This window comes from Zootermopsis nevadensis, unplaced genomic scaffold, assembly GCF_977971745.1.
Source record: "Zootermopsis nevadensis isolate Lab colony 2312 unplaced genomic scaffold, Znev_1.0 Znev_ptg000044l, whole genome shotgun sequence".
Classification (NCBI taxonomy): Eukaryota; Metazoa; Arthropoda; class Insecta; order Blattodea; family Termopsidae; genus Zootermopsis; species Zootermopsis nevadensis.
Genome location: NW_028259176.1, coordinates 90,569 through 114,453, shown reverse-complemented (window position 1 = coordinate 114,453; position 23,885 = coordinate 90,569). Strand labels below are relative to the sequence as shown.

The 23,885-nt window shown below is 36.8% G+C and overlaps 3 protein-coding genes, 1 long non-coding RNA gene and 1 other non-coding gene across 22 annotated transcripts in view; 1 reads left to right on the top strand and 4 right to left on the bottom strand.

Annotated features, from left to right (window-relative positions):
* Nucleotides 1-23,885, bottom strand: part of LOC147871666 (baculoviral IAP repeat-containing protein 5-like) — an 84,746-nt gene that overhangs the window by 26,797 nt on the left and 34,064 nt on the right. The window lies entirely within an intron of this gene.
* Nucleotides 2,220-10,102, bottom strand: LOC147871673 (GA-binding protein subunit beta-2-like). 7 transcript variants are annotated; one of them, XR_015538464.1, is made up of 5 exons: nucleotides 7,676-7,765; nucleotides 6,622-6,805; nucleotides 5,782-6,048; nucleotides 4,736-5,357; nucleotides 2,220-4,615 (listed from the first exon to the last, which is right to left on the bottom strand). XR_015538464.1 is itself a non-coding variant. In XM_087360429.1 (5 exons), exons 1-3 carry the CDS (start codon nucleotides 9,354-9,356, stop codon nucleotides 6,668-6,670), a joined length of 306 nt encoding a protein of 101 aa, XP_087216555.1. In that variant the 5' UTR covers nucleotides 9,357-10,102; the 3' UTR covers nucleotides 2,220-5,357; nucleotides 5,782-6,048; nucleotides 6,622-6,667. The 7 variants fall into 7 exon arrangements, 4 of the variants coding, with proteins under 4 accessions (XP_087216555.1, XP_087216556.1, XP_087216553.1 ...); XM_087360429.1 differs by adding an exon at nucleotides 9,334-10,102 and having other exon boundaries at nucleotides 2,220-5,357; nucleotides 7,676-7,820; XM_087360430.1 differs by adding an exon at nucleotides 8,919-8,975 and having other exon boundaries at nucleotides 2,220-5,357; nucleotides 7,676-7,820.
* LOC147871671 (uncharacterized) lies at nucleotides 8,495-20,296 on the top strand. Of its 8 annotated transcripts, XR_015538462.1 has the most exons (5): nucleotides 8,523-8,574; nucleotides 10,102-10,334; nucleotides 18,894-19,065; nucleotides 19,606-19,882; nucleotides 20,155-20,296. XR_015538462.1 is itself a non-coding variant. In XM_087360418.1 (4 exons), exons 1-3 carry the CDS (start codon nucleotides 9,175-9,177, stop codon nucleotides 19,684-19,686), a joined length of 243 nt encoding a protein of 80 aa, XP_087216544.1. In that variant the 5' UTR covers nucleotides 9,078-9,174; the 3' UTR covers nucleotides 19,687-19,882; nucleotides 20,155-20,296. The 8 variants fall into 8 exon arrangements, 4 of the variants coding, with proteins under 4 accessions (XP_087216544.1, XP_087216543.1, XP_087216542.1 ...); XR_015538460.1 differs by lacking the exon at nucleotides 10,102-10,334 and having other exon boundaries at nucleotides 8,495-8,574; XM_087360418.1 differs by lacking the exons at nucleotides 8,523-8,574; nucleotides 10,102-10,334 and adding an exon at nucleotides 9,078-9,194 and having other exon boundaries at nucleotides 19,636-19,882.
* Nucleotides 10,918-11,024, bottom strand: LOC147871672 (U6 spliceosomal RNA). The gene has a single exon (XR_015538490.1). It is a non-coding gene; the product is annotated as a U6 spliceosomal RNA (small nuclear RNA).
* LOC147871670 (uncharacterized) lies at nucleotides 16,717-23,079 on the bottom strand. 4 transcript variants are annotated; one of them, XR_015538469.1, is made up of 4 exons: nucleotides 22,929-23,079; nucleotides 21,034-21,218; nucleotides 20,708-20,803; nucleotides 16,717-19,718 (listed from the first exon to the last, which is right to left on the bottom strand). It is a non-coding gene; the product is annotated as an uncharacterized LOC147871670 (long non-coding RNA). The 4 variants fall into 4 exon arrangements; XR_015538467.1 differs by lacking the exon at nucleotides 22,929-23,079 and adding an exon at nucleotides 22,174-22,268; XR_015538468.1 differs by lacking the exon at nucleotides 22,929-23,079 and adding an exon at nucleotides 22,174-22,258 and having other exon boundaries at nucleotides 21,034-21,234.

The window sequence follows — 23,885 nt, the reverse complement described above, 5'->3', positions numbered from 1 at the left end:
TTCATTTGTATTTTGGTGATGTGGCTTTCTAAGCATTGAAACTGTGTCCGAACATATCAACTGCATGGCTTTTATAAGCAAAGTGAAAAGATGGTTTTTAGTTCGACTTCCTGAAAAACGCGACTCTTTTATCTACTTCTTCCCAATTCCTTTCTGTTTCAGGGGTGTGAAATAGCCATTTCTCCTACCGATGCATTTCCACTGATTAACATGAAAGTGTTGGCAGATCATTCCAGGAATCCGACAAACTCAAGTCCACGTCGTTAATTCTTGAAAGGAACTTTGATTTGTATTGATTCTTAATTCAAGGGTCTCTGTCACATGTAGTTTACACGTGCTAACAAACTAAATTCAAAATTGTAAAGTATTTTGGTCTTCATTTAAATGGGAAAGAGATTAAGGCTTTTTGTCTGGATAAAGTTTTTTCTTCAGTCAGGTCAGAAATTTGAAGCCGTGGAATTGTGTAAGAAAATGCCATTTTATATTGTATTCAGTCGATTATCAAATTTATACCAAGAAATTGCAGTCTTGCTGATATTGTGGACATAATTGTAATAATATTATTCTCTTTCACGTGTTTTCTCAGAATCCATATCAAAGTCATATCGAATCACTAACTGATGTTTTGGTCATTTGAGATTTTAGACTATAGATAATTTTATAACACCATTTCTTATGACATCTTTGAGTGAAGATGCTCTTAGCAAGCTGCTGTGATGTAACACTGTTTATTTCCATTGTGTTCTTGGCCACTGGCACCAAAACAAATTTGCCATTAATATATAATAGAAGCATTTGTTTTCTACATTATGAAAAGTGTGTTTATTTTACTAAGTTTAATAGAATATCAGTTAACAGCTACAGCGAGTTTGGTCTTTGGTTATTCTTGAGAAGCATCGAATCGCAATACAGTCACTGAAATTAGTACTAAATGATTTAATAAGAAGTCTTGATTGAAATAAGTAATTCAGAAATTTTATTGTCATGTACGGGTATTTGGACCAGTCGTTTGGGTGTTCTGCAAGAATGTAAAAGGCATTGGTTGCTAGTGGTCATGTATTGTGCAATTTCCAAGTGATACTCATGTTGTATTATTATATACAAAATACAGGTTGTCATTTTATATTTCTCAAGAGCAAAGTCAAAGAAGTCAATAGAGACAAGAGAAAAATATATTGTATTTTTGTACAAGCATTCCAGTGCTTTTCGCCTATTTAATATTGTTTCTAACAAAATAAACTTCGTTCTGTGTGTCTTTATTTTCGTGCTCACTGTTCCTTCAACCTACCTATAAGAAATTGTGGAAGTGACTGACTTATCATTCTACTGAAGAGACCTCATTCAGGTGGTCATATTTGATACAAAAATTGCCAATTCACATTATCATCTGCTGGTCATTGAATTTAGAAATACTTTTCCCCCTGAATCCCTCCAACAGTCGAGGGACATGTTGGTCATAACACACTTTGGAACAACATATCAATACTTGATTAGCTGCATAAAATACGTACCTATAATTTTCAGAGCAAAGAAGCAAATGTTAAAGTAGGACATCTTGCCTGTGACAATGGCAAATCTAATCTAAAGTCAGGTCCAAAGGCAAACTTCAGTTGTGAATAAAAGTGCTCAATGCCAACCTGAAAATACAAAGATCCCTAACAGTTTCACAGCTTAAAAAAATCTACACAGATGCTTATTAAAGTTTTATCCATATCATTTTCATGCAGTTTTTACGTAGACATAACATCCAAATAAGTTGGAGAGATAGAGAAGACTTTTGTACTGCCACTAATTTTTCCCCAGAATTATTATAAAATGCTTAATAATCTAAAGTCTCATTTTTATATTACATAAATACCGAATTTAGTTTGTTTAAATAAATGAGGTGGCCAGAAGGCAGTTTGCATTCTAGCACAACTCACATGTCAAAGTCAATAACGAAAGTAAACTTATAAAGCAGAAAGATATTTAGAACCAGCATCTTGCACTCGTAGAGCTAAAGTTACACCACAGAAAGTTCTCGTTATGATTTTTATGTGAGTTTACGTTGATATAACAATTACAACGAATATTAAGACTCGCTGAATATTATATTACCTTATGAAACTCAAATGTTATCTACCAGCAATTATTTGAATGACCGCACATCATTAAAAAATAACACGCAGAAAAAGTTTCAGATGCTGAATATCACAGAAAGGGGAAAGAATGCTACAGGCTTCACCAATTTAATTCTCTTTATTGAAGTGTTTAAAGAAACTCATTGAAGAGTGAAGTTCTTTCAGATTTCACAGCACTTTACGAAAACTGAGGGTGAGTTAGTGACAAGGCGTCATCCATATCTTACGGAATGGTGATTCACAGTTCATGTCACTTCAGCTGTTAAACTGTTCAATTGCTGCCAACCACACAGCAATCATTTAACAAACAACTACAGAGCTAGAGCAGAACCGTAATTTATTTCTGTGACAAATATGTTCCACAGTGTTGTATGAACTGGATGTGGCAGCACAGTTCTCCTCTAGCCCTCAGTCTGTCGCTATTTTGCTTGCGCTATGCCCTGCAACTGCCTCAGCTTCGCGCTCCTTACGACTATATAGCTTTCTGTACTCTTTAGCCTCCCTCCGTGCTTCGTTTGATAGTTGCCAAGACATTTACAGGAGGCACTGACACTGTCATATTGTTCACCTGCGAAAAAGATTAAACAGATAATTTAACTTTTCGAAATACAACTTAAAGTTGTCTACAGACAAGACCAAAACTATGGCATTCAAAGGACAAGATCCCATCAGATCCAAGATAATAATAAATAACACAATCATACAAGAAATTAACACATTTAACTCTCTGGGATGTACAGTATCGTATGAAACAGAAAAAGATCTTCCATCAAAATTATCTAAATACTTACAAGTTACAGGCACCATTAATCAAATCTTTAAACCCCAAAAGAAACTAGATTTAAAATATATAAAACCTTGGCCATACCTACACTTCTTTACGGATGCGAAACCTGGATAACGAAACAACGCAACAAATCAACAATTGCAGCAGCAGAGATGAAGTTTTTTTTTAAAAAAACAGCCAAATACACCTGGAGAGATCATAAAAGAGATGACGTCATCCACAAAGAACTACAAACGGAGCCAATTGAAAAAAATCCACAGATACAGAAGGGACTGGATCCGACATGTACGAAGAATGGAGAAGGACAGATTGCCACACCAAATTTTGAAATATAAACCAATAGGAAAAAGACAAAAATTGATGCCCTTTAAAAAGATTCCTGGATGACTGAGGCCGGAACGGGTCTCAAGGCTCAACATCCTTGACCGCCAGATGATGACGATTCAATATTCACACATTCTTAATAATCATATTTAACCTAGGACAGAAAGTAAAAGAATATCAACACAACAGATTTTAAGAATGACAACTTATGGAATTCCCTGGAAAACTGTTTGACTACCACCCTAAAGGAAGAGTGGCAAAGAGATGGAAGGACCAATTTGACTAACCTTGAGACTGGAACGGGTAAAAAGGCTTGAACCCTGCAGCTACCATTACCATTCCAATAACAATTCTCAACACTACAAACTAGATCCAAATGTTTTGCTGAAGACCAGATGGTTATGCCAGATCTATTCTGCTTAACAAACTCTGATTTGGGGAAGTCCTCAGCCCATGTTTGGATTTCCAAACTGCTTGTAATGTCATGGACATTTATTACACGATTAACCATTTCAGAAGTGTCTGAAGTGTGATCCTCTCTACTGCCATAAATGCAGATTGGATTTCAGAAAATGCATACATGAAAATATACAAATTAATGTCAATACGCATGAATGGAAACCACTTTCTTCTTTGCTGCAGCGGGTAATGTTACGGGCATGGCTTTGAGTTGGACTACGGCTGCTGTCTTGCCACTTACAGTGGCCTGTATTACTTGTGGTCCCCTGCGTAAGATTCAAGGCCAGCTTCCCTACTTCTGTGGAGCAGAATAAACAGGCCACAATGTGTAGAACAAAGCACAGGAGTGATACATCACAGACGTGAAATGTTAAAGGCGAGTTCATTTAATTTACTTAAACTGAACCAATTGCCCTGTGAACTTTGCACATTAGAAAATTCCAATCTAAAAAATCTTGAATGGAAAAACTCAATTGGTATACTTTACAGGGTACTACAAATTTGGAAAACAAGATAAGAAAAAATGGAGTAGAATAGATAAATTATGACTTACATTTACTAAAAGAGAAGAAATTTATACTGACTTCTTAGTAAAATCCAAACCCAAAAAGTACTTCTGAATGGAAACATCATACCAGCAGAACACAACCTTCTTCTGTTCATGAAGTAAGGTCAACAATCACCTCAGATATTATGCTATTGAATACCTCATATAATGTCCACCAGCTTAAAAGCCATTTCAAACTCTGTACAAATCAGCAGGTAAATTTTTCACATTGTTATGTTTCTTTGTGTCAATGAACAGTTTTGATTAAATGGTCATCAGTAGCTAAAATGCATGCAATGGTACTCAGAGGCTTCCTCCATTTCTTGAACGACCTACTTAACCAACTCAATAGTAGCGTCTTCCTTCAGCAGGTAATCACTGCCCAAACAAAAATGTCACAGCTTGTAACTGTTAAAACAAATTAACATTCATTTTAACCAATATTAAATCAGTTACAACTACATTTTTTTTAATATTATCCTTCCATTTTTTCCTCACTCTAACAGTCGTGTTGAGTGTCCAGTCTGTTACGTCACCCGTCAGCACCGCAGTCTGTCCACTCTCCGCAGCCGATGCCACAAGCGTGGTGTCATCGTAATACCGTGCGTTTGCAAAGTAGCACCACCTTGATGTTTCTTTTGGTATCAAGTGCCTGCAACAGACACTGTGCTCAGTATTAAGCAGTGAAATGCCACTGCGCGTTGCGCGTTGATATTTCTTCATGTGGCTGCCATTTTGCATATAGTGCGTTCATTATTACTAGTTACAAATTCAGAATATTTCAAGGAATGTTAACTGACTATATCATTAAACAGTTACTATCTGGAATAAAAAAGTAGGCACAACCTTACAGCAAAATACTCCACTGAAAAGTATTATCCAATTCCACCCAGTACCATCTTTACAACAAACCATCAATTTCAATATCCTTTACAAAAATGCATTGTGTAAAACATTCTGTCTTAGCGCGTGAAACAAAACATAGTCCTTCTTGTGGGATAGACCTCCTGGTACTAGTTTAATTCAAAGCTATAGAAACATACCCGTGTTAAATGTTATCTTATCTTTCTTTGGAGGCTGTGCCGAGAATTCCCGCCGCCTCTCTGTGACGATGCAGTTTCTGTAACAGAAATGTGAATCTAACTTATATAAAGTTAGATTCGATTCTTTTGTTTTACGACCTGTGACAATAGAAAGACAACACGATGACAAAGAACTCAGAAAGTATTTTTGACATTTCCTCAGCATTCAAGCATCTAAAATATCTGAGACCAATGAAAAAACTTTTAAATTCACAAAAAATGCCTGCTTGGACTGATATGACTGTAAAATAAGTTTGAGCATTCTAAGAAGTCCTATAATCTCATCAGAATATAAATGTAAGGGAAGTGGGAGAATTAACAAATCACAGAGATAGTGTGTCTTAGCAAAGCACCTTATACTCAAATATTTGTTCCAAAAAAGTCCTCAATTTTCTGTATCTTAATGAAATAGATGAATGCTAATTATATTCATTATCATGTACACTGTAACATGACACTGACCTGTGGTAGACGTTTGCACCTCTTCCTGGTGGGCACCTGTGCCAATTCAACTGCAAGGCTCTGAGTGGCAGCGAGTGTTGCCTCTTCTATAGCCTGCCGAGTGCCTGAAGCTGACAGTGACTGGAGAGGTGACAATCGTTCTGCGGCTGCACAATGTCATGGCGATTGTTGTTGAGTGCATTTTGTCAAACTTGCTAACCTCATGGGGGTTAGCCCCGTTCTGCAGGAGCACCTCCACACCGCCCAATGCAGTGGGGCCATGCGCAGCTGTAACAAAATTCATGAGCTTACAAAATTAAAATAAACCAATAACATGTTCTTTACACATAGTGCTGTCTGTTTATCTCAAAGATCACTTGACAATTTCAGATGAAATGTTGTATGAAAAGTATTCTCCAAAATTTAAACATGTTTCATGAATCCAGACATTACGCTGCTCGTTTAATTCATAACCTCAATTCTGTTTGGCAGAAATGTTGATATTTTATCTAATACTTTCCTAAACCATGCTGTCGTCCACATGCCATTCAAATATTCCAAGGATGTAAAACTATTTACAACTTTAAACTGATACTGTTCTCTAAATTTCACACAGTTTACTTTCTTTAGATTATGTTTTTCAGCATCCGAGTTTATGCATTATTCATCTGTCCCTAACTCTTGTGATCACCAGACAGTCGTCATTAGTATCACAGGGAGGTACTCTAAAAGACTGGATGCCATCCTTTATCCACCAACTTCCTAATAAAAGATGTCCTTTGTGCATGCAAGCTGAGGATGTGTCATGCCAAAGTGACAAAGGACCCACTTAATCTTTATTAGGCATAAAACATAACTTACGTATGGACAAGGTAGCAGTTGATCCTCGTAGCATACTATTAAATAGTTAACCCTGAGCTGCAACGTGGAGTGGCGTGCGTTCAACGTTTGTTCTAGCATCACGTGATATACCATCTAGTAGGAGTACCTCAGCTGTAGTGGCATGACCATACTGAGCTGCCAGGTGAAGTGGACTCGTTCCCAGCTGTCAGCAAAAACCGTTACTTACTACCTCAGAAGGTCTTAATCTACGTTACTTAATCCTTAATCTACGCTGCTCTCAAAATGGTCCTCATTTGTCTTTGTTGCTGTCATTCTCCATTTCACTTTCCTCTTGGGGACCACATATTTGAAATTTAAATCAACAGAATAAATTTAACATTTAGATAGACAGGGACATTAAATATTCAATGAAGGGAGGCTTAGAATACTAAGACTCAGAAATTTTCTATAGAAAAATCATCACTTTTTTAAAACATATTTCACTAAATACTTCCAAATTTAAAACTGATGCTAGCTGAATATAAACACAAAAATTCTAAACAAATCAAGTATTTTTTGCATGTAAGTGATATCCTTCAAAAGACATATTTTTATTATCCACACCTGATTCTGATTCCACAAGCCACAGAAATTCCCTTCCTATTATGGAGCCTCTATGACCAGTACCATGTTCACAAGATCCAATCAATACAAATGGAAAATATATGATACTTGGTAACTGAACCTCATCATGTAACATCAACTGGGGATTTTACTTTATTACATATATAAACTCAACCTACAATTTCTGAAAGTATGGCCACAAATTTATAACATAAGTGGAGAGTTCAAACTTTCTTTTTCTTCTACACTGAGACTGACAACATGTCCACTACGTGGTTACGATGTAGACTTTGTGAGGAAAAGCAAAAGCTGTGTCTCTCAAGAATTTGTTCCAACTGCATTACACGTTCCTTAAATGTGCCATGCATCAGGAGAACTCTTGAATAATGTCTCTCTACTAAATTTGACTTCAAGCCATTCTGTTTTGAATAACAACAAATTGTGCTCCTTTGCTCATGAGAAGTCGTACATGCTCTGTGTCACCTTCCTTGGCACTCAGAAGCAGCTTCCTGAAAGAGTTCAACCAATGATAATGCAGGAGCACATGGGCGCACTGTTGTGATACTGCCGGGGACATCCATGTTGCGAGCTGCCATACACTTGCTGCTGTAAGTCTGCATAAGCAACATGACCAATCACAACTGCTTTTAACACAAGGCATTTAGTATAAGGTTCATAAAACAGCTATGCCCATTGGCGAGTTGAAAAATGTGTAAACAATTTTGGCTGGAAAGCCTGAAACTTGGAACAGATGGAGGACAACTTCAACAAAAAAATAAAGAGCTGACATTAGAACAACAAAATGTTTTTTTCCTGGTGGGAGATTTTGAAGAAAACTTCTCTTCCAAAGATATACTTTGATACATTTATACTTTACAGACATTATTTCAACTTTATTATGTAATTCCCAGATAATAATTAATGAAAATATGTGCTTCTATTAATATGGTAAATATAATATTTGATTCCAGTGACAAAGAACTTTCAATTAATGAAATTTAGTATGCAGATAATTCATAAACAAATTTTTAATCTTGTGTGAAACTTCTTGTTGCCTGTATCATAATATAAATATGCAAGTATTACATTTATTACCAGGAGGTTGCTTCTGACAAATTGGAGGCAGTGAAGTGAAGTTGTAGAAATTGTGCACACTCATATGTTTAATGTGTAATTTCTGCTAACCTCTTTATAAAAGTGAATCTGTATACCAGGAGACCGTCACCTCTGTTTTATAATTGTTCTCTGTAAATACCTTTGTGCTATGAGTCATGATCTGACCACAGCACAAACTGCGTTCATGTTTTTTGCATTCTGCATTCTGCATTCTGCTGCTGTGTAATGTATTGCTTTACCAACATTTCAGAGGTACTTGCAGCCTCAATTATCACTGGGATTAATTATAAAGTAACCTGCGGATTCTGCTACCATGGAGTTAGTTTGTCAAGTGTTTGTAGGCCTTATAATCTCCATTCCACTGTCTCGCGAGCGTTTTTAGGCTAGGTCAGCCGAGATTTGTAATTTATTTTTACAGTTCACGTGTAAACAAGAGCCACACATTATTCTATCACTTGTTCAAAATTATTTTATGCCTAGGATCACTGGTCCTATGATCTGATATGTTTCATTATAAATATAAGTAAAATAAACTTTCGGCAGAACTTAATTTCTTAAAAAAGTATCACGACAACAACACAACTCAAATAACTTACATGGTCATGTAAACTGCTACCGTGCATTAAAGTAGTTCTGTGTGTATTTTAAACATTTGCTTACCATGTTAACACGTCTGAATACAAACCACTTTTGACTTTTGATTTCATTTCTATTTATATTCTTTTTCATTTTGAGTGAATTTAATGTATATAAAATGTTCGTGTGTTACTGATTTTTGATTAAATTTTTAAAACATCCAGTATAAATTTTATTTGACATTGACATTTATTAGTTTTCTGATACGAGTTTTGAATGTTGGACATAATTTTCTGGTAGTATGTCCACTTCTAAATATGTTTACATAAGTTTTAACATCTCGACATTTTCTACATTCCTTTAAATTATATTATTACCACCATCTTTCCTAACCCCTAGTTTATGTTATATTTGCCCCCACATTTTATTACTGACCTTCCTGATTTATCTTTAGACATCCTTAAATATTACCCGATCTTTGCAGTTTGTCAAATTCGTGATTTGCTGTTATCCTCCCAATTCTTATTTAGGGCTCAAAACTTATGAATGTTTTGTCTACTAACACCTCCCTCCAACTTACAGTTTCCTCACATTGCGGTATGAGGCTCTAGCCTTTACATTGTTACACATAGGACACTTCCTGTGTTCCATATTCCCCCCCGACATCCTCAAACTTCCAGAAGACCATTTTCCATCATTTGCATGTCTTCTAGCCCCCTGAGTACATGCTTGTATGTATACTTTCTTTTCCCCAACTACTCTGCAATTCATTACAAAATACCAGTGACCTGTTCTCTTTCTTACTAGCTCCCACTTTCTGTCTCTCAATAAGCACACACATTTTGTTTACACAAAACATTACTTAAAATGTAATGTGGCCCGGCCATGGCAAATGCGATTGATTTACAAGATGAAATTCTTATATCCACACACTGAGAAACTATTGACCTTATTATTTGGGAATAAGGGATTTGAACCCCCCATACTACACGACTGTGGGCCAAGCATTGACTCTGGTGTTTAATAATTTAGTGGCACGCTACTCTGACACATGGACGGTTGGAGCAAACTTATTTCATAACACATGGCTGATGAAGGTTACAGTGTTTCAAAAACCAATGCTACTCCCCATCTTAGATTTATAGGATAGGCTGTTAGTTAGCATACAAGTTTGATATTCAAAGGTATTTTGGTATTCAAAAGGTTCGTGGTACGATCCTAACTGCTGCCACCAGTACCAGAACAATACCCAGTCAACACAAGAAATGAGTAGGACCAACATTCACATGTATATATGTGTCAGGCGATGGACAATGTTTAACGTAAGTGTGGTGTTGGATTGAACACACAGACAGCAAGAACTGGCGACAAATATACCAGATAAACTGAATGCTGCACTACATTCTCTTCAGTAGAAACAAACTAATTAACTGAAGGTACTGTGTCTAAGTCGACAAACATATCTTCTCTACGTGTGTCTGTCTCCTGAAAAGAGAAGGGAAACATAAAAGCTGTTGTGTAGTGTCTAAGGTTGAAGTTCAGGGAAAATGGAGGATGTAATTACAATACGCATTAATTAATAGTGAGACCAAAACTGACCGGTATGAAAATGCGGCAATTCTAAATACTCAATAATCTGGACGTCCAGGTAATTTGTGGAGGTTGAAAATTTTTGAGGAAAAGATGTCTGGATTCAGTGATGTGGCAGGATGAATCAGAAGGGATGTGGGAGGCAGCAGGTGTGGCCTACTTTAAGGTGTTTTCCTGGAATTTCTCAGGACTGAGGAATATTATGAACAAGATGATGTAGGATGATTCTAAGTCATGAATCAGAAAGGACACCCTATTTTGGACAATACTGTACTAGTATGTCACTCAGGCTCTCATTCATTGGTCAGTATTTTAATCTTACTGCAAGGAACGTTCACCTAACAAAATCAATTAAAAGTTACATTTGTTGTTGTGAAATGCTAAAGAATAATGCAAACTGTAGACATTGGGATGTTTTAAGAACAAGTTAAAATTATGAAACACTTCACGATCTTGCGCATAATCCTTGTGCAGGGGCCACGCTAATCTTCCCCATATTACTGCAATGTTAGTGTATGCAGTGCCGCAGTGACTGCCACTCGAGCTACTGCCATTGGATAATTTAATCTACATATTTAGGAAACTGAAAGATTAAATGTTTCACTGCTTCAGAAAGATGACAGATGACTAATTTCGTTCTCAATAATTTTGTGAAACAGTATTCTGTACTTTTCCCCTACAGATTATCCCATGTGAGATTTTACCATCTTCATTTCTTTGAGTTGTGTCACTGAAGTGTGAGCAATTTGTCATGACTGAAATTCTCTTATTTTGTGAATGTAATCTATGCTCACACCGTCTGTTTGCAATATATGAAACAAAATGTCAGTACTAAAGAAACAAAGTGTTTAAGCAGATAAACCTGTTGCCTTCATGAATGTACATCAATATGAAATAATTATCAGAAGTTTCATCCATTATTAAGTGGTTCTCATATTTGTTGTAAAATGCCATCTAGCATCACTTCATGGACGGCTTTAATGAAATTATTCTGGAAGACCGAAGATGTGCCTTTGAAAACAGTAGCTGCCTCTAAGTGGTCAGTCACAAGAGGATTATAATCTTATAGCAGTTGCAAAGATTCTATATAGTTGCCTCTATCAAGGAGTGATTCAGATTGACAGTAACCTCTAAATAGCAACAGTCAACCCTTTCGATCATCCAAACATTTCTCCATTGTATTTTTCATTTTTTGGTGAGTTATGAGGTTAGGAGAGGCCCCTCAAATAGAAATATTTTGACTTCCTTGAAGCAGCAAGCATGGCCAGCTAGGCAGTTATGTCTACTACAAATTAATTAATTATTTAATCAATTAAGATGTTTACATTTAAATTGTTAATTTCTTAAATTACATATTAAGAATATTTTACTGTCTTTCACATTCACTCTATACAGCTAAGAGAAAATATTTGAACCATGGACTGAGGCACTTGAGTAGCCGTTAAATGCAAATGAAATTGACATGACAGGAAGTACAAAGTACAGTCCCTCAGAAAGTCAAGAAATTCCCCACCTTTTACTAAACCCAAATATTCACTAACATGTTCTCAAGAACATACCACCTTTCCCTATCCTGAGCCAGATGAATCAAGTTCACAGGCTACCACCCAATTTTCTTAAACCTATCAAGCACAATCTAGTCTTAAACACTTCAGCATTCAGTCATAACCTCAAATAAATCACAACTCATAACCACCAATAAGCAAGCGGTCAGTGGCAATTAAGGACATAACAGCTGCTTACTCTAGGAACCACTGGAAACTGATAAATACATCTGTGGCAAAATGAAGGTATTATTTTCAGTGCATGTACCTTGAAGCCAAAGTGTCCCGGGCCCAATATGTTCAGTTATGTTATTAACATTCATTTCATGGCCTAACCTACTGTACATAACCTTCTCAAGTGCTTCAGGAAACACAGTTACTACTGAAATTTGATAATTTCTTCACACTAGTTGTATCTGCTTATTTGATATTACTTAATGGGTGATAAACAGAGATCAAGAGGCTTTCAAAATTTGTCATCTTATTTCATCATAACCTCATATGATTGATTTTAGGTAATTCATTTTACATTCTTATCTCAGCTTCAGTAGATGGGATAATTACAATAATGGGTATTTAACGGTACATGAATCTTTTAAATATAAAGCTGCAAGTCCTACCCCTTTTAATGTACTGAAAGCATCAGCAGCTTCCGAATCTTTACTTCTTTATTTCTTAGTTTCCTTGAACGTATTTTTGCTCTCTCCTAACTTCAGTCTTCCAAGTTATTCATGTATTATGATCGACTTTTGCGCTAAGTCTACTATAATGCTGTCCTTAGCCACTTTTGTAATTTCACATTATTTCAGGTGAAATACTTATGTTAATGGATCGTTACTCTTCCTGCTCTAAATATATACATCCCTTTTGTTCGGTAATTGCCTATTTTTTGTGTAATCAGGTATTCTTTATTTTGCGTATAGTTAGTTACATGTTTAATCGGAAAACTAGATGTGAATCCACTTAACTTATTGGTGGTATCACAGTCTTTATTAACAGAGTACATACAAACTCTAGTGGCAGTAACAAACTCTAAGCAAATTACCTTGCTTCGATTAAATTGTTACACTGTACTGGCACTGTAGAAACACCATTTTACTATATAGTGATGGCTGCATACCATGTTTCTCTTATGATTTATGAAGTTATTAGGATATTAAATAGGCACATGGACATGGTCATGTCTTTTATAATAATGCTGTTCTTCTGGGTTATGAAATTACATGAACTTGTAGGTAGATCCCAGTGTTTTGAAGATGAAGATGGTATGTTTATCAAAAGTGTTGGTAATTACCTACAAGTCTGCACACAGCTTCACAACTCATAAGAACATCATTGTCTTCTTCACCAGTGAGAGAACTGCAAATCTCACAATCTCTTATAAATTCATCTTCTACAAAGAGCTCTTTACAAAATGCAGGTCATCTTTGTTTAGGAAGTGTAATATTATTTTTTCTAGTAGGAAGGCTTCATGGTAAAAAAAATAAAAAGTTTGTATATCTTATATCTCTGGAATTTCTTAATCATGAGAAGAACTAATCCACTGGAAGTTTGGGTTTCTCAAAATGTAGAACCTACACATTGTCACTGTAGAAATTTGGGTCTCATGTATCATTGCATGATTCATACCATATTACTTTTATGTGAAATAATTCTGGGTTTATTATGCAACATTAAGATTTTTATTTAAATCTCTGCTACATGTTAATAAGCACAAAAAGTAATGTTTTTGATAATGTGCAGAAGTTTCATGCTGTGTAGCTGAAAACTATTACATGATGAAACAATAATGCCCTGGCAGCCTTTCATACAAATGTTCAGAGATGTTATACATTTTGCATTTAGAAATAAATCTTACAGTGATTATGCTTCGCAGTAGGTGTTGTGCTGTGAGACGTTCAGATGAAACCCATTCATGAATATAGCTGGTCCCAGGTGATCATATGGCTGTCAACGACAATGCAAGGTGGAAAAATAATTTGTTAGGTTAGGTAGACCCACCACCTCACACTCCTGACATCCATGTTACTTTTTCATGTTCTGCAGGCAATTAAAAATCTTGATTATTTATGGGAATTTCTACAGTTCTGTACATTGAAATTACAATATTCTTTCCATTTGATTTAAGTATTACAATTCATGATAAAAGTAACCTTCAAATATTTTCTCCCTGTCTTTTATTGTTAGTGATGACAAATCTCATGTGTGTGACCTTAAAAATTACATTCCAGTATTTGGTTGTCCGGTCGCCATGTATGTCCTGTGCCAATTTATCATCAAAGTTGGTGTTCCTGTTGGGGATTAAACCCCTATCGCCCAGCCTATAGCCTGACAGAAAACTGATTGAACTACCAGGTCCACAATGGCAAATTTGTGGTCACGCTTTTTTTCAGAGCTTTAATGTTACTATTATGGTCAAAGTAATTGTAGAGACAAATTGGTCAGGAATTTCAGAAGTGGTTTTTCAGTTTAGGGTTGACTTAAAGATTTCTTTACTTTCAAAATACCACTACAGAATGTTGAAAACAAAATAACAAACATGCAAACATGTCATATTTTTAAATGCTGATATTATTACGTATAGCTTATTTTGAAACTTCAATTTAAACTGTATTCCTGGTTGCAGTTTAAGTGAGTAATTTAAATTACTTATTATATTAGTTCAATATAATGATTTGAGCTCTCCCACCGGCTCGCGGACTTTTTCATTTAATGTATTACAGGTTTGCACTATGCTGATGATAAAACATTTGGAATTGTCTTATCTCTGACGTGGAATCAAAACATAGGGACATACCGGAGACAGGAGCCTGTGTCTTCGTAAATACTGATTCCTCAGCCTCCTTCGTTCGTTGTCAGCCTTCCTCAATAGCTACCCTCCACGTCTGAAAGCCTTCCTCTCCATCCGTCAACCAGCCTCGAATGAAGAAAAATTAAGTTTTTAAGAACTAAAAGTGATATGTCGGCAAGAAAACTTATGGTTCTGTTTACATACCTTCATGATGTGCATTTACTGTAACAAAAATAGGTTCGCAATCGGAGCAGTTTGATATCTGTCTCAATGTTACTGGACTCTTCCCGAAAGCGGGGTCTGCCACAGGACTTTCTAACGCATACATGCTTCCAAACGGCCAATTTTCCATCCAAAGACCTATGGGCTCATTCAGTTCTCTAGGTCCTGCAAGAGGCGGTGGATTCGGTTGACCATCGTTGAGGACCTCAACATCATTTGGAGGTCTCAGTGGTGGTTTTGACAGTTCCCCTTAGGGGCCATCCAATGCATACCTGCCACCACGTAGAAACAGTGGAGATTTTAGACCTCAAAGTACTGAATTTGGTAACCAAACACCATCAAGTCTAGAATGATATATCATCAATGGCGCGCCACAGTTCATTGATCAAAGTGCTGGTCTGGGACCTTTCCAAGGATTTCCTAGTGGACCAGTTAATGTGCCAGTATCTGGAGGTAGGAGATATGGTCAAGGAACCTGGTACTTACGATTCCTCAGCATTCGAAATGAACGTGTTTGGTGGAAAAGGACCTTCTGCAAAGTATGGTGCACCAGATTCTAGACGTAGTGGATTTGGTGGTCAAAGATCTTCTGGGAAAGAACCTTCAGGAACGTATGATGCAACATCTTCTGGAGGTAGTGGATTCAGTGGACCTTATGAAGGAAAACGGTTTGGAGGAAGGCCTTTGAGTGCTGATGGAGCTCCATCCTCAAGTTCTGGAGATCCCTCAAATATTTACTTACCGACTGATGGTGGTGTGGGAAAGCCTTCAGAACTTTCTGGTGGTTTTGACACTCAAGTTCAAGAATACCCTTTAGCTCTCATGAAGTTCCAGGACTGAGTGGAGGATATAACGGTTCTCCCAATGGTCTGTCAAACACATACCTTCCATCATCGGGTGGTTTACTTGGTCACGGACCATCTAGAAACAATTTTCAGGAACGTACAGTTCATCAAATGCAGGTGGACCAAGCAAGGAACTAGGAAGATTCTCTGGCGGCAATGGTAGTGGTTTCAGTGTACAGAGACCTTCAGAATTATTTGGACCACAGCTGCAGGTGGCCCAAGTTGTGGACCAAGTACACTCACAGGCATTGCAGGTGGCTTTAATGGACCCTCTAATGCATATATCTACCTCCAACTTCCAGTTTTAATTATCAGGGATCTTCTGGAAGTGGCACTTTTGGTGGTCTGAGACATGGAGGAAATGATGTTGGCAGTGTATCTGGTTCGTATAGACCTCCAAATACTATTACTGACACTAATTTCTGTGCGTCACTTGACAGTCCATTCAGTAACTGTGACTCTCCTGGCACTGCCAGTCAAAGTAATGATGATATTGGCTTCAGAGGGTCATTATTTTGTCCATCTAATACCTACCTATCCCCTGGATCAGGAAGAAGTTCTGATCCAAGTGGGTCTGGATGCCTCTCAAGTCAGTACAGAGTCCCTAATCAGGAAGGAGTGTTCGATCAAAGACTTCAGGATGGCAATAACAGTAACCGTGGACTACAAAGGAACAATCCTGAAAGATCATTTAACTCATATGGTACATCAAGTCAAGGAAGTGGTTCAGGAAGATCTACTAATACACATGGTGTATCCAGTCAAGGACAGCAAGACAACTCTGCTTTTGAAGGTTATAAATATTAATACACGGTCGAATGATATATATGATTCAGTGTGACCAATTTAATTGCATGGATCAGGGAACACCAACCTTTTTTCTGGAGATAAGCAACAAGATGATTACAATTTCTAGCAGAAGAGTAATAATTACCATAAGTTAAATAACTACATTATGAATGGATTTACAGCTTGTGTTCTCATATAAAAACATTTTAATAACATTTTTTGGCACTAAAATATCACAAAAATAGCCTGTCTAAGAAATAGGCAACAAGTAATTTTGTTACAAGACGTTACCATTATTTATATAGAACACCCTCAATTTGACATCTGATCATAATCTAAACATTTACAGCTCCTTACCTTAGCACTAGGAAGAAATTCGGTTCATACAGAAATCACCACGCACCTTGTGATTATCAGTGACTAATCAAGAAATTACATTCTCAAATTATCACGAAGACAAACCCTTGGTGCCCTGAGGTGTGTAGTTACTGAGTGGCCAGAGTACTTATATCACATAATTGTATTTGAAACAATTGTTTTAAATATTTAATATCTTGTACAAGTTGTTATATATACCTTGAAGTTCTTAACAAGATAAAAACAAAGGCAAAAATTCTGATCGGCCAAAATGACCATAATATTCCACTTCCAAACTTACACTTAATGGAATATTTCAATATGAAACTCCAATAACATCTATTCATGAAGCAAACTCCACAAACAAGTTGCTCATAACGCACGTGAACAAAACAACAAAACGGTCTCTTTAAACTAAAAATAACTTATATTGCAGAAATAGAAAAAGGTGACCTTTTGGTGAAGGGTTAGTCATGTTTGTAAATAAAATACCCACATCCCCCTTTGACAAGTGGACACATTTATCTGAAATTATAGCATTCACATGACACACTCACATTATTTATATTATTTGTCATGCCATATAATCTCTTATCCATGTACGGATTTCAGGTACCAACACAGAAGCAGCTTTCAATTGGTGTCATAACTTAGCAAATGTGCATGTAAAAATGAGACAACTCTCACAGTGAACCTATCACCATCCACACTCATTACCCGTATCACATACAGGCATGGATTTCGGAGGAAATTTGGAATGTTAAGGAATTTTTTTATTGTTTCACTGAATTAACGAAAGCCCTCCACTGATCCCTGTCCTGGGCCAGTAAAATCCTATATGCTTACTGTGTCAAAATACATGCAAGTTATGCAAAAATGTCCAGCAAAACCCGGAAAATTTTGTACTTTGGATAAAATAGGATGTTATATACTGTATTTCTGTGTGTAACAAACGATACATAAAAAATTAGAAAACTCACAAGCACTATTTTGTAAGAAAAGTTTGAATAAAATAAAACAATTAAAATATTTTTAATTATTAAAATTTATACAAATTACAAAGTACTTTTTGCTTTTTTAAGGGATAAAATATTTCTAATTGTAAATCCCTAGTGACTGTAGTTAGTTTCTTGTGGAAATAAAGTTTGCAAGTCCTGTTCTCACAGGTACTGTACTTCATAATTGGAATGACCTGGTATTGGTGATGGGGTCGGGTTTGAGTAGTTTGGTAGAGACGTTAGGTCTTTTCAGAATAATTTATTGGATTGTTCCAATAAATAGAACTGTTTCCTTTCTAATACTGGTTTTAAAAGCTACTTAGGTTTATACAGATTTAGAAACTGTTATTTACAGAGTTGTATTCAAAGGTGGGGCTTACAGGTTTATAGATTCCCACACTTGACAGATCTGGAAAGAAATGTAAAATGTTGCTTTTGCTGTCATTACGTTTTTACAAAAGGCAAAAGTTGATGACGAATTGGTTGGACCAGCATTTTTATCAACTGTAGTAAATTGTAAGTTTTCTTAATTAATTTATAAGAAAAAAATCCTGGTTTTAGTCCTACATATTCTACTACATGTATAGCGAGTAGTTTTAAATTAAGACAAAGACACTTAGAACTCCAAGTACCCATGGATCGAAGATTTCTGTCTTCTGGGTTGTTGTGCCTCCGTCATCTGGGCGATCGGCCTGGTGACGGAGGCAGTATGCCCTCTGATATGTTGGTAAACATCGACCAGACTACACAGCGCAACAAACCAGAAGACAGAAATCTTCATACTCACCGCTGTGAAAACCTCAAATCTTACCCATAGATCATTTCTCATTCACAAGATTATGTGTTTGTATCCAAACAGTGAATATAACACATTGGAACCTCAGGAGAACCTTGATTGTCCAGACCTAGTTCTTGACTTTGAGGATAATGGGGAAACGAGGGAAGGAACAAATAAGGAGAAACAAAACCAGAAACCTGGCACTCCTGTGGGTGACAGGAAACCTAGTGCCAAGAAGAGAGAGCATGTTGAGGTAAGCGACTTCAGTTGGTATTTTTAAAGTGTAGATTGTGAACTTCTTTGGTCACGAACAGAATTATTTTTGGCATGTCAGCTGAAGTGTTTTTATGCTACTGGTGATTCGTTTACAAGCTTGCAGTATCTTTTTAAAATAACCAGACAGCAAATAGGAGTCATAGTCAAAGAAGTCAGTGCAGAAATTGTATTGTGCAATTGTATGTGTTGGGTATTCAGTACTATTAATATGCTCGTCCAGATCCTTCAAAATATTCATCCTCTTGGGTCTTGGATAACACCAAATAGGACCTCAGTGTAATAACATTACATATTCCCATTTGCACTCGCACGATCTCATAACTTATGTCATAACTTATGTCATTATATTTAAAATACTAATTAAATTATTGACAGATACTGATCACAAATATTTTAACTTGCGCTGCACCTGCATATCTGATCTTCTGTCGATAAACCAGGATACACATTCTGCCTTCTCCTGTGGAGTAGCCATTTCCCTTATCTGATAATGTAATACAGCTGTTCTCATCCTCAGCCATCAACTCTGAAATGGGTCTTCTTCCAGGGCGTCGTTGTTTTGGCTCTTCCACTGACAGATCGCCTCGCCGTACGGTAACTACTGAAGTTGTCACTGGCGATGAGGGGCAGCTGAAATATGACAACACAATACATTTAATCCAGCCACTGAACCAGCAACATGCAAAGACTCCAGCTAGACACCATCAACTTGTATAGAACAAAATAATGTTAGAGGAAGAACAAGACTTGAGTTAGTTATACAAATTCTACCTTAGGCATCATCCATTATCCAGGTATATATGACAAACACTATGTCTTTGGCATACAGCCAACTCTCAAAATATCTAATACACCTAAGACAATGGACAATATCGAACACAGTATTCATATAATGAAACAACAAATGTCATAAATCTTGAAAGAATCACTCAAATTAATATAGGCTACAAACTTAAGCTGTAAAATTCAGACAAGTATACAGTACACCCAGGAGAGCTCAGTCAGTACAATAACACTGAGTCCCATTCAGCCCTCTATCTAACAGGTTTTTTGGTTCTTTCCCCAGGGTAAGAATAGCGACAGCTTGAAGATGACCAATCATGTCCACATATTATCAAGTTAAAAATACAAGGAATTGTACCTCCATAAACATTCAAGCACAGGAGCAACTGTAAATGTACACAATAAAATACCATCACATTTCCAGACTAATTCTTTCAGTGCTACAATCCAACGTAACACCAAGACAAAAATAAAATATTCACTTGTTGATCTTTAAAAGTCCACCATGGATACTCTAAAGAAAGGAAATGGCTTCAATGCAAAGATGCTCATACCACATTTCACAAAATTCTCAAAACTGGTTCAAGAGTTGAAGATGGTTGTCTTCTGGAATGTAGCAAAATGCAGTCTGGTAGGTAATAGTTTATGTTTCAAAAAAGCTCACTGCCTTCAACACATCCCAAAAGATACCCATCTGTAAGAACCTCACATCTCATCTAGTTCAAAAGTTAAAAGGTGGGAAAGACAAAAAAGTGAGCACATGCATTTCTTTCCTGTTCATAAATTACAGGAGGATAAACAAAAAGTACACCAGAGTAATATCGGACTGTACAAACCTGGAGGAGGGGCAGCACCATACTGGCCTGTCTCATCATAGCTGGAAAGTGTTTGCTGTTGCTTCACTGTATTCACTATTACCATACATATCAGACCTGTAATATGAGCACCTAAGGTTTATAATTCATTACGCATCCATTACATTAAGAATGTCCACTAGTGGGATGAAGTTTGTACCTAGTTTCATGAATATATCCAAAATGGTTATAAAGCTATTAAGTGGAGACACACAAACACATGGACATGATGCAACATAAGCTTTATCAAGTAATAAAATTAAGCGGAAACTGGAAATAAAAAACAAAGAAAAGAATTCCTGACATGCCCTGTATGCAGCGGGTGGCAGGCTGATTGCTGTAGGGGGTGTAAGAGGTGTATGGCTCCTGCAATTCTGTCCCACTTCCATCTAGTGGTGTCATTGGTGACTCATATTCTGGTGGTGGAGGATCATCCATCCGAATCCGCTTCCCTCCTCATCGCTGCATCCTAGGTGACTGTTACTATAATCACCTGAAAACACAAAGCACTACAGACTTAAAATATTTATAAAAACTCTTTTTCATGCCACATTGGCATGGTTCAGTTAAAGTCTGCAGTGTCAAGTGATATGCATTCAAATGCAAAATTCCTCATTCTGGCAGCCGCATCATTATTCTTATGACTGGGTTATGTCCATAAAAATTTAAGACATTACCTTACTACAATGCACTAAAAATACCTTTGCATTTTTATAAGTTTTACTTCCACAATGTTCTCAGATACTTATACTATTTTTACTGAAGTATATGTATACAACTATTCATACGGTACTGATTTCTTTGTGTAGCAAGCCCTAATCAGAATGGGCTTTTTAAAAATGAAAGCTGGTCATGGGCACTACTTCTACTAGCCGAAAATACTTTGATTCTAAGGTTTAAATATTCCATTCATAACTGATCTGTATAAAACAAGTTTCCCGACAAACTGTATCCCCCACAAGTAAGTAAAGTAAAGTAAAGTTTGTCCCACTACACGTCATGCAGGCGCTTGGGGGGAGTATAGCTCCTCTCTTCCTTGACCTCAGCACTAGATGGGGGTGAGTGGTCAGCATCACGCCCCGGCCGGCTTTACCCCCAGGAAAGGACCCCGGTACCCATTGTAGAGGAGGCTGGGTGGGCCCCAGAGCCGATCTGGGCGCAGAGGCTAGAGGAAAAATCCTCTGCCCCCGTCGGGGATCGAACCCCGGCCGTCCAGCCCGTAGCTAGTCACTATACTGACTGAGCTATCCCCCACAAGGGAAATAAGAAAGATATAGAGACAGGTTTGTCAAATTGCTTCATGAAGAAATTGAGGACAAAAGAATATTCAAAGTTCTCCCACAAGGCTTTGGACAATAAAAAAGGTTACAAATATGATTACGCACTTCTTACAAATCAAGTACACATAATAAAGTATAAAATCATTATCCACACTCAGTATTACACACCTAATTTAAAAAGTTACAATTTTGTTGGGATTTAACAACAACACGGCACCATTACCGCTCAAACCAGGGATACTAGTATAGCCACAGGTCGTGGCTTGAAATTGATCGAAAAAGTTTCAGCTGCCCCAAGATAACGTTCGCCACCAGAGCGCACGCAGTATGACTAACTTCTTCAGAATCTTATAACCTCAATGATCTAATGATGACATGAGCGTAATGTCTAAATTAAACTAAATTATAAACCGCCGAATTAAACAAACACAGAAGCCAAAAATTAATAGACGAGAACGCCGAAAATGACATACAAACGGCTTCCTATTAGATTTACTTCGTGGCATTTTGTATACATCGTGCACACTGCATGAAACAAATCCTATTATATGTGCAGTAATTCGTCATAGACCGATGTGCAGGTGCTTACCTAATGCAAATGAACCAAGAACTGACCACCCAGAAAGCCTAAATTTTATGTAGACACACGTGTCTACCCTAACAATCTAACCTAGCCCAACAGAGATATACGCGGGATAAATGGGTAGATATCAAACTTTAAACCAAAAGCCGAATATAGGCAATTACATTGTATTTGAAATTCTGAATACAATGCCAACATTAACATCGATTAGTCCACCAACAATAAAGCAAACGTGGGATATAACATTGAATTCAGACCAACAACAAAACAACTCAATGATGCTATGTTCAAAACAGCCACCACTACATAAAAATTAAAAAAATTGTTTAAAATTACTAACCACTGGTTTTGAAGGTATTCGATGAGTGTTATTCTTCTGTGACGCGGTGTTGAGGTTGGACGACGGCGGCGTCTTTACAGTCCACAGATTAATTCTCTTGATGCACAGCAAATATTTCAGATATGATTATTTACCGACGTGGCTGATTATCATGTAAAATAAGGACACAATAGACGTCAGTTCGTATGTGAAACGTTTTATCCCCTTTGTTGCAGAAACCCGCATTGTTATATGGCTATTTGTCTTTTGTTATTTGTTCATTGTCATGAAATCTCACGGCGCACAGTGGGATAGATTACGATTCTAGCCGGAAAAAATCGAAATTTGATTTTTTTTAATCTGAATATTGAAAATGAAAATTCTGACAGCAAAAAGTGTGATACATTAGTTTGTAATAAATATTAAGTAGTTTTATGTGTAAAAAGGGCGAAATACGCCTCTAAATACGGGAAAATAATGCATTCAAGTCAAGTTAGTAGAAACAAATATCACTACAATACAAATATAATTATAAAAGCTACTCTACTTTCGAAAACACAACATTAATACATAAATATTTAACTCAGAGCATTATTCATGTCAGTATTCTTAATCGGAACAGACATCCGAAGCATCCGAAGAGCTGTATCATTCCTCGTCCTCATGTTGTTGCTTATCGGTATCAATATCCGGTTCCTTCAATAATTTGAGTACTTCAGAAGGTAAATGTGGCTTCCTCGCTCTTGAGGCCTGTTTAATCTTCGGTATTAAAGGATCAGAAAAACCAGTAACATGTGCAGGACATTTTCGAAATTTCGTTCGCGCGAACATTTCCTGGCGTGATCGAGTCTGTATCTTCGCACATCTTTGTGCCTGGGCATGTTCAGATAACAATCCGATAGGCAGATTCTATAATTTTTCCGCCATGAATCAGTATCTTGTGGACACTTGCAGGCATATAGTACCATGGATATAAAT

What these genes read in the sequence shown, in the direction of transcription:
- LOC147871673 (XM_087360427.1), bottom strand. Translation starts at nt 7,867, where the DNA reads ATGCCTTGTGTTAAAAGCAGTTGTGATTGGTCATGTTGCTTATGCAGA. An exon ending in AGGAAGGTGACACAGAGCAT is followed by an intron (nt 6,806 to 7,675) that starts GTACGACTTCTC and finishes TTTTGCTGACAG; the next exon opens with CTGGGAACGAGTCCACTTCA.
- LOC147871671 (XM_087360416.1), top strand. Translation starts at nt 15,409, where the DNA reads ATGGCGCGCCACAGTTCATTGATCAAAGTGCTGGTCTGGGACCTTTCC.